The 13,393-nt window shown below is 41.4% G+C and overlaps 1 protein-coding gene across 1 annotated transcript in view; it reads right to left on the reverse strand.

Annotated features, from left to right (window-relative positions):
- Positions 1–5,694: 5,694 nt before the first annotated feature.
- Positions 5,695–13,393, reverse strand: part of CSE1L (chromosome segregation 1 like) — a 35,298-nt gene continuing 27,599 nt past the window's right edge. Inside the window, exons 17-25 of the mRNA XM_010978638.3 lie at positions 12,869–12,966; positions 11,487–11,637; positions 11,140–11,348; positions 10,638–10,735; positions 10,457–10,542; positions 9,950–10,031; positions 8,529–8,675; positions 7,325–7,556; positions 5,695–6,410 (exon numbers count right to left, since the gene is read on the reverse strand). Coding sequence (XP_010976940.2) covers positions 6,321–6,410; positions 7,325–7,556; positions 8,529–8,675; positions 9,950–10,031; positions 10,457–10,542; positions 10,638–10,735; positions 11,140–11,348; positions 11,487–11,637; positions 12,869–12,966 — 1,193 coding nt within the window. The 3' untranslated portion in view covers positions 5,695–6,320. The remainder of the gene's footprint in view (positions 6,411–7,324; positions 7,557–8,528; positions 8,676–9,949; positions 10,032–10,456; positions 10,543–10,637; positions 10,736–11,139; positions 11,349–11,486; positions 11,638–12,868; positions 12,967–13,393) is intronic.

A 13,393-nucleotide genomic window follows, 5' to 3' on the forward strand; every position in this document is an offset into this window, starting at 1 on the left:
TTTTTGTTGTTTTGTTTTGGGGGGATTATTTTTAAAGGCCTTCTTAAACCAGGAGAGTGTGAACTGTGTCTCTTAGAAAAGTGTCATTTCTGAATCTGGACTTCCTACCACAGCTGACTGAGCTAATATGCACGGCTTTCTTGGCAAATGCCCAGTGACGGCGACCTTGGCTTGGATCCCAAGGTCTGTTAAGAGATTGGAGGAAGTCTGGGATTGGTGTGACCAGTGGGAAAAGAAACCTAGGCATCCCCAGGAAGCGGTGTGCTGCTGCTTGCTGTCTAGGAGCTCATAATACGAGCTCAGCAGGAAATGGCCACCAGGAAGTAAACCCAAGGACTGAGCTGTATGGCTGTTTTTTGCATGAAACTTAACCGTCTCTGGCTTAAGTGCTTTTAAATGTCTGTGTGCCTTTAAAAACAGACAAGAAAAACTTAAAATTTCCAAATCCATAAATAATGGATTTGTCAAGCACTTAAGCATTGCTGGATTGGCTGGGAGGAGTTAGCCAGTTTTCTTAAATAGGCTTTTAAGGAAATGTGTGTTCTTTTAAGAGGCAAGGCTAACGCAAAGACGGGAGGGGGTGGGAGTTTCAGTTCATCAAAGCAGTACAGCGTTTTCTTGGAATTTGTCACTGTGTGCTTGCAGTGCTATGTTTAATGTATATATTCAAAGTATATATAGGATATATATCTGAAACTAATTTTTAAAATTATTTTAATCAGACTTCTTACTAACTTAAATGGCACCCAGTTTATATTAGCAAAAATTATATAATTTAGGAAATTTGTATAAATATGTGCATAATAACCCATTTAATATTTTAAAAATAATTTCCTTTTTCCATTCTTTTACAAATATTTTCATAAAAACCTACTTTGATGGGAACACCTACTAGGCCTGGAATAACGAACTGTAAAACAGTCTTTGTATTGTGGTAATTAAAAAAAGTGATTTTTAAAAGTAAGTTGTGGAAAATTTGGAAGTTACCCCCAAAAGCCCTGTATCCAAACACAAATCCTGTCATTTATTCCACCCCCTTTCCCACGCACCTTTCACGTTTGTGTCTGCAGCGCACACACAGTGGTGCTGAGCGGTGAGGTGTGCTCTGAACAGCCAGGAGCTTGGCGGGGCCCCGGCAGGGCCCAGTGTGCATGCCCCCCACGCCCCTCCACCAGGGCCTGCCTGCTCCTGTCCCTTCTTCTGCCTTTGTCTGTTGGATGCAGGCTTGTGCTCCTGGTGGGTGTCCTGACTGCCACAGGCTGCAGAAGCAGCAGTGGGAGTGCCTCTCTGACCTTTGACGTTGCCAACCCCGGAGCATTAGTGGGCAGTTGGTGCCACTTTGGAATGAGATCTGTCAGAATCCTGTAGACTTGATCTGCTTTTTTAATTGTTTTGGCTCCAGCTGCCAAAAGTCTTCCCCAGGAAATGGCCTGAGAGGCTGTGATTCCCTTGGGCCTCTGTTTTTCTGTGCAAACACCCGCCGGGGGCCTGTCTGCCTGGTGTCTCTGTCGTGTATGCTGAGCACATGCTTACCTGGCAGATTGTTAGAAACGTGCTGGTGGATGAGAACGCATGCCTGAGCACTTTCCTCTGGACCCTAGTAATTTCTTTTCCTGTCTGGCTCCTTGGATTCATGGACAAGAACATTGCAAGCCAGGTTGAATCCTGAATCCAGCTAAGAAAACTGGAAATACTCAGACCTTCCCTAGCCCAGGGAACACACTGATCTTTGACCATGTTGTACGGCAGTTTGGGAAGGTAGGGCCTAGAGCATTTGTTGGCAACTGGTCTATCCTTTGAGCTCCCCAAAGCCTGAGTGGACCCAGACTTGGCCCAGCTCTTTCTGAGGTGGTTTGACAACCTTTGTCAGTGCTCCCCTTGGCCAGGCCAGAGGAGCAGCCTGGGAGGCGGTGGATCCCATGTGGACACAGCTTCTGTGCTGGGAAGAGCACCTGTAAGTAGACAACCTCACGAAGGGCCAAGATGTAAGTAGGTGGGTGAATATTAACATGTAAGTAGTTCCTCAGAGTGTGCAGTGCAGTCAGTGCTCAGTAAATAACCTAGTAAACAGCTCCTGTTCTCAGGCCAGAGACACACTTAGAAGCCGGTTGCTCCCAGTTTGCCTTTAGAGTCCCACCAGTCAGAGTGGCTGGTGGAGAGGAGTTTGCCTGATTCCCTGCTGGAGATGTTCGGAGCCTTCCTCTACCCCGGGCACTCTTTCTCATTCTGTCCTTCTGTCCAGCTCTCAGGGCTCTCCGCACTGGGAGGCAGACCCTAGTCACTTCCAAGTCTGTCCCAAGAAAAAGCATGGAGGCTCCACGAGAGCAAGAACCTGCATCCGTCTCAGCTGTACGGGAGGGAGCGCTTTCCGGAGAGGCCCACTGAGGCCTGAAGCCCCTGCGGGCCCTGCCTGCCTCACCCATCTAACATCTGCCACCCTTTGTGCAAAACCAAAGCTGTTAATTGTATTATTTTTAAAATATGACCCTTTCTTATTTTTTGAGGCCATGAAACTTTAGACCCTAGCAGTGTTCACAGCTTTCGCCACACCCACACGTCTTTTGGCTTCACTTTCACTTCATCCTGAGTCCTTGTTCGCCAGCTTGAGCGTGACCATCAGGCCCCGTGGAGGGCTGGCTGCTGAAAGGCTGCGGGTCCCGTTCCCGGGGGCCCCGAGGCAGCAGGTGCGGGGCCAGGAAAGTGCATTTCTAACAAACAAGGTCCTAGGGGTGTAACGCCCATGAAATTGCTAGTGCTTTTAAAAACTAATACAAAACACTATAAAAGGTAGATGCTCCTTTGGATAGAAACCCAGATCCTTTGAATCATGTTGAGAAATGCTGCCTCTGGCTGCATGGCAGGCAGCTTTGGCCTCGCTGTTTCAGGCCCCCGAGACTGAAAGCTGGTCTGTCCCTGGGACTGAAGGCAGTTTCCTCAGCAGGCCGCTAGGACAGGCGTCTGGAATGCCCACCCTGGGCAGCTGGCTTAGTCTGTTGCCCCCACCCTGCTGCTCTTCGGGAGCTCTCTCAGCAGGCACCATCGTAGGGCCCTCGTCCAGCCTGAGATCTAGTCGTGACCGAGGCAGCTCTCCGCACGGGCTGGCTCCAGCTCGACCCTGGCTCTCAGCTGTGGGACTGGCCGGCCTTCCTAGGACGTAAACCGTGCTCTATCTGAGAGCAGCAGGACCTGTGCGTGCTACAGTCTTACCTCACTGCCCTGTGGACCCACCTAGAGACAGTTTAGGATCTGTCTTCTCAAGCTGATGTCTGCTGCAGAAACCCAGTATCCTGGGAGCCGCATTTGCCTCTCTAGATGCAGAAGGGTAGACTCAGCTGCTGGCGGGGAGATGGGCCATTCTCGCTGTGCAAGGGAACCACACCTCTAATTTGCTTCCCACTTTCCATCATTCTCCCTTTTGCAACAGGTCTGAGAAACTTTCCCGTCTCTGTGGTGGCTCGCTCCTCCGCGTTGCCAAGTTCTTCTCTCACATCGTCCACTTTATAAGGGAGAAAGCTGACTTATAGTTGGTGGCTGCCTTCTCCAGCCACACTTGAGCTTTTTAAAAGTTTTTACCACCTATCCTGCAGCAAGCCCAGAGGCAGGTGGGTGAGGGGAGGGCAGTGGGTTCCTCCTCTGTTACCGAGTTCTTAGCTACAGAGAGAGTCCACAGGAAACTGGATTATTTTCAACAGGTCCCTGAAGCTCCTACCAAGAATACCCTAGGGTGGACCCAAGAGTGAGTCTTGCCTCATCACACCTCTAGGCCACCAAGTTTCTCAATCAAGGAACAAGCAAGAACTGGGATGCAGAGCCAACACAGCTTTTCTGAAATGGAGGTAGGAATATGGATGATTTTTAATTTTTAAATATTTCCTGTATTTTCCACAAAGAAAACACATTTATAATTAGAAGTGTTACTTTAAAAATCAGATTGTTAGAAGATACACTCCAACAACAGGGAGAATCAGTGGCCTCCCCAGGAGGCTCTCATGAGGAACTTTGCAATGCCATTTGCCCCATGTTGAAAAATGGCTCAAGAGTGAGGCCCCTGCCTAGGCCAGGACTCCTCCACAAAGCCTTGCCACCTACGAGGGCTGCTACACAGGCTGGTAACACAAGGCGGTGTTCCACCCTGCTCGGTAACACACACACTTCCTCCCAGCCAAGTCTCCCCCCAACTTAAACAGCTGAACTAATAGCAGCTTTTTATTAATTAGTAGTCTACAGGTTCTCTTGGGTGCTTCATGTTGTTTCATTTTTTTATAACCATCCTGAAGGTAAGCGGTAGTCTCCTCGTTTTTCAGAAGAGGAAATAAAAGCACAGAGGTCAAGCCATCTGTCCAAGGTCTCAGTCAGTGGCAGAGCTGTAATTCAAACCCAGGTTGGCCTGGTCCCAAAATATGAACCCTGCTCTACACACAAAAAGAACTGGCACCACACTGAGGTGCAGTCACCAAGACTCGTCAAAAGCACACCACAGCGACTTCAGCCTACCACCTCTGACAGTCTTCATAAGCTGGATAGAAAAATTGTCTTAGATGATAGAATAATAAACTGCAGTTTACACCGTTAAAAAAAATCATTAACAGAATACCCATGAATCGTGCTAGGGTTAATGAAGAGAGTACCAGTGCCAGCCTTCCTTTTCAGAAGCTATTTTAATAGGTACATTTACAAACACAAACCGTCTCCCATTCAATTGTTTTAACTGAGAAAGGAAAAAATCCAGACCTTGATCAGTATTCTGAGTTTAAGGTGCTGAAACGGGGGTCCTCCAGAACAGTAACTGCCTGCATTCACTTAACTGTTAACCAACAGCTTTAGCAAGCACGGAGCCAGATGGTCTAGGAGCCTATCTCAGCGTCAGTCCTCAAAACAAAGGACTTAGTGACAGACAGACATAAACCATCACCACCAATTCTGTTTGCCACTTGAGACTTTTCACCTGTATAAACTGTCTGTAGTTTAAAAATGGATGCCAATGCTCTCTCAGTATCCATCTGCCAACGAGTGACCACTTAATAAGCCTTGTAGTAATGTAAGGTTTAATGCTTCCATTACTATGTCAAAACAAAAATAAAAAACTGAAAAAACTGGATTGGTGCAGGCACACTAGGTTAAGCTGGAAATCTCTCTAACACCACAACCAGCATGTGACGAAGATAAAGCATTCAGGCTAGGTGCCTGACGTGTGGGAGGAAAAAACCCATGTAGTCTGCACAGAAGGGATTCCAGCTTAACTGCACTAAACAATGAACAATTCCAGCATATGTAAATATTGCCTCTCCAAATGCCGACAGTCTGAGTCTTTATTCCCCAAGGACAAAGGCCACAGGACCCCTGGACCTGGTCCAATCTGGTCCAGGGAGGGGCCAGGCTGGCAGCCTTTACCGGGATGGATCCAAACCTGCAGGCTGCTCCTAGACCTAGAGTTCTAAGATGCCACCGTGTGAAAAGTTCCAACTGACCTCCCGTCTGCAGAGAAAAAAGAACAAGCATCCACACCGTCTACAGCAGCCCCAACAGCCTCGGGAAGCCCAGCAGAGCATTTCTGTCCAATCCACAGAGGACACCACCTACCCAGAGTTCACGCTGCTGCCTGGAACTGGTCTACCTAGAAGGTCCCAACAGCTGGGCCCCAAACTTGTAGTAACTGTTCCCCTTTCCTTTGTAAAAAAGACTAAGTCATCTGAATTTGAATTATTTAGAAATTATTATTTTATGGAGTCCAGGAGAGGAAAGATTTAAAGAAACTTCATTATAAAAATACCAGCACCAAAAACCTGTCCTTAAGATGTTCTTAGGTACATATTTTAGGGCTTTTTTTTTTTATTGCTGATAACAGGTTTAAAACTATGATATGTGCATTTCCTGGCAAGTTACACAAGTGATTTCTTTGCTTACTCACATTTCCAATAAAAGCTTAAGGAAACAGACAAAAATACAAAGGACAAGAGAAATACGAATGGCAACAACCTCAAAGGATTTAGTAAGACAAAATGTCTCCACAGTCAGTGTCTGTCAAAATTTTAAAATTATCCAAACAGTGCAAATGCTCAAATCAATGTCGTACACTGAACTAGTAATACTTGTCTTTATAGCTGCAAACTGAAAAAGTCACCCACTTATATTTATGATCACACAAACCACCTAATTTGTCAAGGTTCAGCTTAAAGCAACATTTAATATTCTTTACAAGACGGAATTTGTGACAAGTTCAAAACGAAAACTTGCTTTCTTTTTTCACGCAGCTGTGCTCAGAAGTCTACATGATGTCCTCAGAAACCATCCTGGACTAAGGAGCCAATTCAAAAAACAGTTCAAAGCAGTGTCACACTAGCCGCCTGAAGGTATCCTTGGAGATACTGGAGCGCTTCTGCGTTGAGGCTGGTGCTCACCATTGATGGAACCTACCGGAGACGGGAAACACACACAGGATGACAGATCCTGACACACCAACACCCACCCCTCCTCCGGGGGAGCTGCCGCAGCTCTGGGAAGGGCAGTCCATCACCAGTAACTATTCACATGATGCCCAGAGTAACTCAACTGCTTCTATACCTTCAAAAATGGGTAGGTCTAAAAAGTGGATTCATAAGGAAGTATTATTTTATTGTTTAGTGTGATAGTGGTATTGTGGTTGCTTAAAAAAAAAAAAGGTCCTATTGGTTGCTAATGCCTAACGAAGTATGTATGGGTGAAAAGACACGATGTCTAAGGCTTCCTCTGAAATGATCTAATTATCAAAAGTCGGAGAATATGGAAAGGAGTTTATGTATGACTGAAACACTGCGCTGTGCACCAGAAACTGACAACACTGTAAACTGAATATACTTCAATAAAAAAATAAAAGCCGGCACATGAGTGTCTATTATAGTTTCTAAGTCTGTTTCAAGTTTTCCATCATAAAACAATGAAAAATATAGATTATCTGATAAAATTTATAAGCTAATACAACTATAAAGCCATTATTAGATTTACTCTATGATCCATTATTCCTGAGTATTTTGCAGTTAAAAAAAATCAATACCTACATTTTAATAATAGGATTATTTCAATCTGGGAATTAAATATGTTTCTGTTTAAAGCATTTATCCTCTGCTTTGTCTTTATTCCTAAAATCACCTGCACATCATATAAGAAAAAAAAAGACTGTCATTTTAATTAAAAAAAAAAAAAAAAAAAAAAAAAAAGCCTTGACTGTAAAATCCTACAGATACTGTCTGATTCTGCTGAACAATGAAAACAGGCACCAGAACGACCCTCTTGCCTTCCCATAAAGGTCACCATTGATCAAGAGTTCTCTGACAGCAAAGACACTTACCCTTCCTGGACAGGCAGTAGACAATTTGTGAAGTGACTGTGCCAGGTGGATTTTGGGGTTGTTGACCATCTGACCTACAGGATCATGTTCTTTTTTCCCAGCAAACGCCAGCTGTGAGAAGGCAGTCTGGTATCCTGGTGTATCTTCTATGTCAATAAAATGTTCTTCATCAGGAATGGTGTCATCTTCAGGTAACTCAAAAAGGCCAATCAGAGACTGCAATAAAGGGGTCCTGGATTGGAAGATGACAAAAATTTAAGTAACTACTCTGAAGATTACACAATAAATAAACAAGAAGCAATTCCTCAGGGACACAAAATTATAGACTCAGAGTCTCAAGAGTAGAGAGGGACTTCTGAAATTAAGCAGCACATCAATGCTTGTGCCCATCCAGAAACCACTCTTCAATTCTGGCCCACAGTACCCCAATTTCTCTTTTGGAAACAGCTCCATCCCCAGAGCTCTCAAAGCTGGCTGTGTGACCCAGGCCTGGCTACTTAATTAGAAGGCCATGTGCCTCAAGCCAAACCAAGGTGATTTAATGCTTTTAGAAGAAATAAGCCTCAAGTTGTCAGATCGCTTGATGGAAGAGGCTGCCTGAGTGAAACTAAGAAGGAAAGGAGCGGCGAGAGGGGAAGAAAAGCCAAGTCAGCCAGACACCGAGCACAAGCACGTGAGATCTCTTGGTGTATTCAGTGTCTCCTCTTAAAGACTTAAGGCAGGTGGGAAGGGGTCAGCTGAAGTGGTAGAGTGCATGCTCAGCACGCATGAGGTCCTGGGTTCAATCCCCAGTACCTCCTCTAAAAACAAATAAACCTAATTACCTCCCCCCTGCCAAACAAACGAAAAACAGTAATAAATAAATAAAATACATACACACACACACACACACACACACACATATATATATATATATAAAAGAGACAAGCTGGTTCAGACAGGAGGCAACCGTCATGTAGACCAGGGACTTAACCCAGGATCTCACAGGGGTCCATAAATTCCCCCACAGGAAAGTTAATCAGAAAACAAGATCTTTCTAGCCTCAGAAGGATCCACAAGTCATGTCTTGGATCTGATGGTTGCTAGGGGGGAGGCTAAGATCAGAACCCAATTCTCTTGACCCCCAACAGAGTAAGTCTGGTTAATTTTATAGTCTTCGGGGAAGGAAACTGTAATTACCCCAACTTTAGAATGGAATACTCACCACAGCTTGGTATACTCTGTGTCCATCATTGGGGGACATTCTGTTAGTAATTTGGTTATGCCAACCGCACAAATCTTTTTCTCTACATTTCCAGATACTTTCTGAATTTCAGGAATAATGATTTTTTCCAAAACCATTCCAAACATTCTATTAAAGCAAAATAAATCCACTCAGTATTAGATTACCACTATAACTAAACACTCAGTGCCTCCTTATGCATATAATAAAATACAAAGTAACAATGCTGCTGATTTTGGTCAGCTGAATGGAAGAGACAAAGAAATGACAAAATTAAAACATCAAGCTCTACTTTGTGACCAACTGCCGTCATCTTCTGTGAACACTATCTTAAGCCCATACTTAAGTAAAATCTTTATAGCCTTTTTTTGGTCTTATATATTTTTTTAGATTATTCAATAAATCTTTGAAAAATTAGAAATCAGAAGAGATAAGCAACAAGAAAAAAGAATCACCATCACCCCTCAACCCAGCAATTACCAGTTTTAACATTTTTGGATTATAAACTTCCCAACTTTCTATGCTTACATACCTTTAAGTATGTAAATGTTAATGGCTGAATTTAAAAAAATGATTTGACCAATGACTGTTGTTGCAAACATCACAGAAGTAGTTTTTCATAATTCTAAATGATGTAAAATTCTCAGTTTATACTTCCATTATTTTATTAAGAATTTATTAAACTCTTTGAAGTGGAAACAGCAGCTATCAAAGAGCATGGACATTGGATGCTCTAGATTACAAGTGTGTATTTCCTGCCCTTGAGAAAGACCATGCCAATTCAGGCACCCACTAGCACTGCATAAAACTGCTGGTTTCATCATGATCTTCTAAAGCTGGAAACCATATTTTCTGGTACCTTTCAGGTTAATACAATTTTTACATTTCAGTCAGTCTGGAATTTTTTGGATCCAAACATACAGAGACCTAAACTGAGGTTCTTCTCCAAGGAGTTTTTCTCTATCATTCTTTACGTCATTCTTTTTCCTACTAAACCAGAAACGCTGCCGAGCTACATTCTTAGGCATATATACGAAATTAAGTCAAAAATAAAAAGTTTTACTGCTCTAAACTTTTCTCATCTGAAAAATTACACTGTTGGCCTTCTCAGAGGCAGGCTCCCAGAGACAATGCCAGCCATGTAACGTAACATGAACACGGGCTGCAGAGAAATGCCAGGGGCAGGGGTTGGGGTACGGGGTACTTCTGGCAACTAGGAAAATGTCTGCAGTATTTTCCTCTTTACAACCCAACTCCCCAAGAACATTTTGAAAACCATGAAGATACTATTACTGATTCAAGAACTATAAAATCATCTATAAAATAGAGATACTAATTTGTGCTAAAAATTCTTTTTTTTTTTTTTTTTGCTTTTCAAAATAGAAAAATAAAAACATACTTACTTTGGTTGTATACCATCAAATATTTCCTGCAGTGCTAACGCCCCATACTTTATGCAGTACAAATTAATAAAGACTAAGAAACCTGTTGAAAAGAGATGGGGAGTATCAACACAGAGGACTCACTGCACTTAACAAGAAATTTAGTGAAAGCCTGCCAAATGAGACATTCATAAACATCAAAACTCAATGATTAACTCTGGCATCAATACTGGCCTTTTAATACAACTTAACATAGAGAATTTCTGCCTTTATAGTTCAGTCATAAGTCTTTATATACAATCTCTGATTTATATTTCTTTATAATCTATAAAAAATGTTGATATTTAAACTTACTAACCTTTGGAACACAATATATTGAAACATTCAGTGTTGGGAGAATACAAGCATCTTAAAATATTTCATATATAAAACTTATAACTGATAGAAAAATTTGTATGTAAGCATGAAGTCTAAGGGTTTTAGCCACTTTTCTTATTTCTGTAGGAACACTAAAAATATTTTACTTACTCTTGATAAACTTTGTTGTTTTGGAATTCTGAAGTCTTTGGAATAGTAGGATGAAGATTTGCTTCCTGTACTGGTCAACTGACTCACTAAAGAATTGAATAAAACCAATAGTATAATTATTTTTCTGAGTACCTCACAGAACCCTCAACTACATGTATAATGAGCTTATATTCATACTCACGGAGGCATATGCTCTATTATACTATTTAGAAGATAAAAGCCTTGGTGGTCATTGGCTTTGGATGCAATCAGCTTCTGGAAGACACCTAATAACCCAGGCTACAACAAATTAAATTAAATAATAATTAATGAGGCAAGGATTAATTGTTGCAAAAGTTTAGCAGGTAATATATATTAGGAAAAGGTGCATGCTGTAATAATCTAAATAGCATTTTCTCTTTATTTCTCACTTCTGAAGTGTAGAGGAAAACAAAGTCCCACCACGATAAGGCCTTAAAGTTAAATTCTTGAAATTAACCTATTTGGTTTTTTTTTTTTAAATTTCCCACCATAGAGATAACTAACTAAAGGATAACTAGTTCTAATAAAATATATATTAATATTTCTACTGATTAATTCCCTTTTTATTAATTTTAAAGAAATTTTAACTTTTTTAAAATTAAAAAACGTCCGCCATTCCTACTTTAGAAAATCACAGTTACATGACAGTAAACATGACTCACAATTTTGTCGGCAGCAGCACTTGCTATTGTATTTGAACCGCGCTCTAAGAACGCCTGGAGAAGCCTCACTAGGGCAGGAATATTTCCTGTTCTTTCCCAAAGTACTGGCTGAAGGAGATGAGGAAATAAGGCCATATAGGAAGACGGGATATCATTTTTGTGTGTTTCCAGAAGCAAAGACATCACTTGAAAGACATATGGAATAAATTCTGTAGATAAAAGTTAAAGCCAGCTGTCAGCTTCAGAATTAATGGCTCTGACACAAAAGGCACGTATCTCTTAGGCGGACTGCATTTTATCATCACTTTAATAATTTTATTCAACGAGAAGGAAAATAACTTGTTTACCTTGTACATCATTTTGTAAAATTTCTGTGAACACCAGAAACAAAGCCTCCTCAAAATTCACAACAGCAGCAGGGTTAGATTTGCAAGTAATTCTTATGGATAAACATATTGCTTCAAACATATAGTGGTTAAAGTGAGGTCTGCTTGGGTTCTGAAATTTAAAAAAAAAAGCTTATCACCCTAATAATCCAAGTGACTACTAGAAGGAATCTAAAACACATCTAACCTTACTAAAAACATTAAAAGAGACTCTATCTTTTTAAAAATCAGTATTAAGAAAAAATACCAATTATACTTAAAAAGCCTACATTCATGTTAAAATTTTGTATTGACTTTAAAATTCAGAAAATACTCGTTAATGCCTGTTTGTTTGGATTTTTTTAAATAGGCAAAAGCCTACTTATGAAAAAATACTTCAGGGTCACCAGGAGGTGACTACACAAGCCTCGGTTCCCAGCGCTTGTAAGGGACCTTCTCAAACCCGCGTGCTCTCCTGGGCTGACGCGGACAGTGGGGAAGAAACAAGCAGGGACACAGGCTGACTCTGCCACTAGCCTCGTGTAGGACCTCGTGGCCTCAGTATGTCTCTAGCTACACAGTGACGATCCTTCGTATCAGCTGTTTTCAATTTTCTTTTTCAAACAAAATCCTTGGAAGGCTACCACGTAAAGTGATGAACTCAGATTGTGTGTATATGTGGGGGCAGGTGAAAGCGAAGGGACCCTGCTTCTCTTTTTTCTCAATTCCCCAAAACCCAAGTAAGCCCAAGACCCTTACCTAGAACTCAGTGGAAAAATGATCACTGTTCTCAAAGTCCCTTTGATCCTTCCTAATGAATTCATCTCTTTTTTATATAGAGTAATCAAAAATAAGAATCTACAAAGGAATTCGGTTGGCCTTAAACTGATTTTTTATTTTCTAAAACTTGGTATTAATATTTAAATATGGATCAAAATATCTGTAAAATTTCTAGTCAAAGGAGTGAACTTTATTTGGGGGAATAAGGAAGACCAGGCACAAGGGACTTCAGCCGCCAGTTTTCACAGACGTCTCTCAATAGCCTCTTGTCCATTTGGTGCAAAACCTACTTCTTCCATCGAAGAGCATTTCAAATCATTTGTGCTTTCTCAATTTCCTTCAAAGAACATGTTACTTTTTAAAATAAGAACAAAAAAGTCAAAGTTTCTGAGCCTACACTTAAAGATGAGTGACGCCACGTCTCCAAGCTAGCGTCATCCCCACACTTTCAGAATGATACACTGTTGGTCAGGAAGAATTCATAGATCTTTCCTTGTCCAACATATTGCCAGGGAGTTCTGAGGCTCAAAGTTTGGAGCATTCAGGTTAAAAAGCAACTACACTTTCAAAACTGGTTCTGTTACCTTACTAACAGCTAGCAGCTTCTGTGTAAGCTGAGTGATGAGCGTAGGGATGTAGGGGATTATGGCTTCTTGGAGGAGGGAGAAACTTCTCATGATAGCTGGAAAACATAAAAAGAGCAAAAACAAAGTTTAGTTAAACTTCAGAACAAAACAGTGATTGGGGGGGAAAAAGTCAACTGATTCATCAACTAAAATTTTAAGACCCTTGAACAACCCCTACGTAGTTCTCTCCATTTAAAAATTATCTAAATTTCCCTTCTTTTTAAAATTAGGCCAAGGATTGGCAAGAAAATTTTGCTGGGAAAAATTATTTCCAGAAGGCTTAAGGGACAATAAAAATATTGACGTGACCGCAAAATTAACTGCTCATTAATAGATGTCTAAAAACATTTGGCATGGGGCATAAATATATTAAGCTAAAAATGTGTAATTGTTTTTGTACAAACAGAACAGCTGTTTACTAAGTAGAGAGCCTACTATATGCCAGGCATATGGGATTGAAAGTTATCCTCTCTCGCCTCCTAA

The sequence above is a fragment of the Camelus dromedarius genome, chromosome 18, assembly GCF_036321535.1.
Source record: "Camelus dromedarius isolate mCamDro1 chromosome 18, mCamDro1.pat, whole genome shotgun sequence".
Taxonomy (NCBI): Eukaryota; Metazoa; Chordata; class Mammalia; order Artiodactyla; family Camelidae; genus Camelus; species Camelus dromedarius.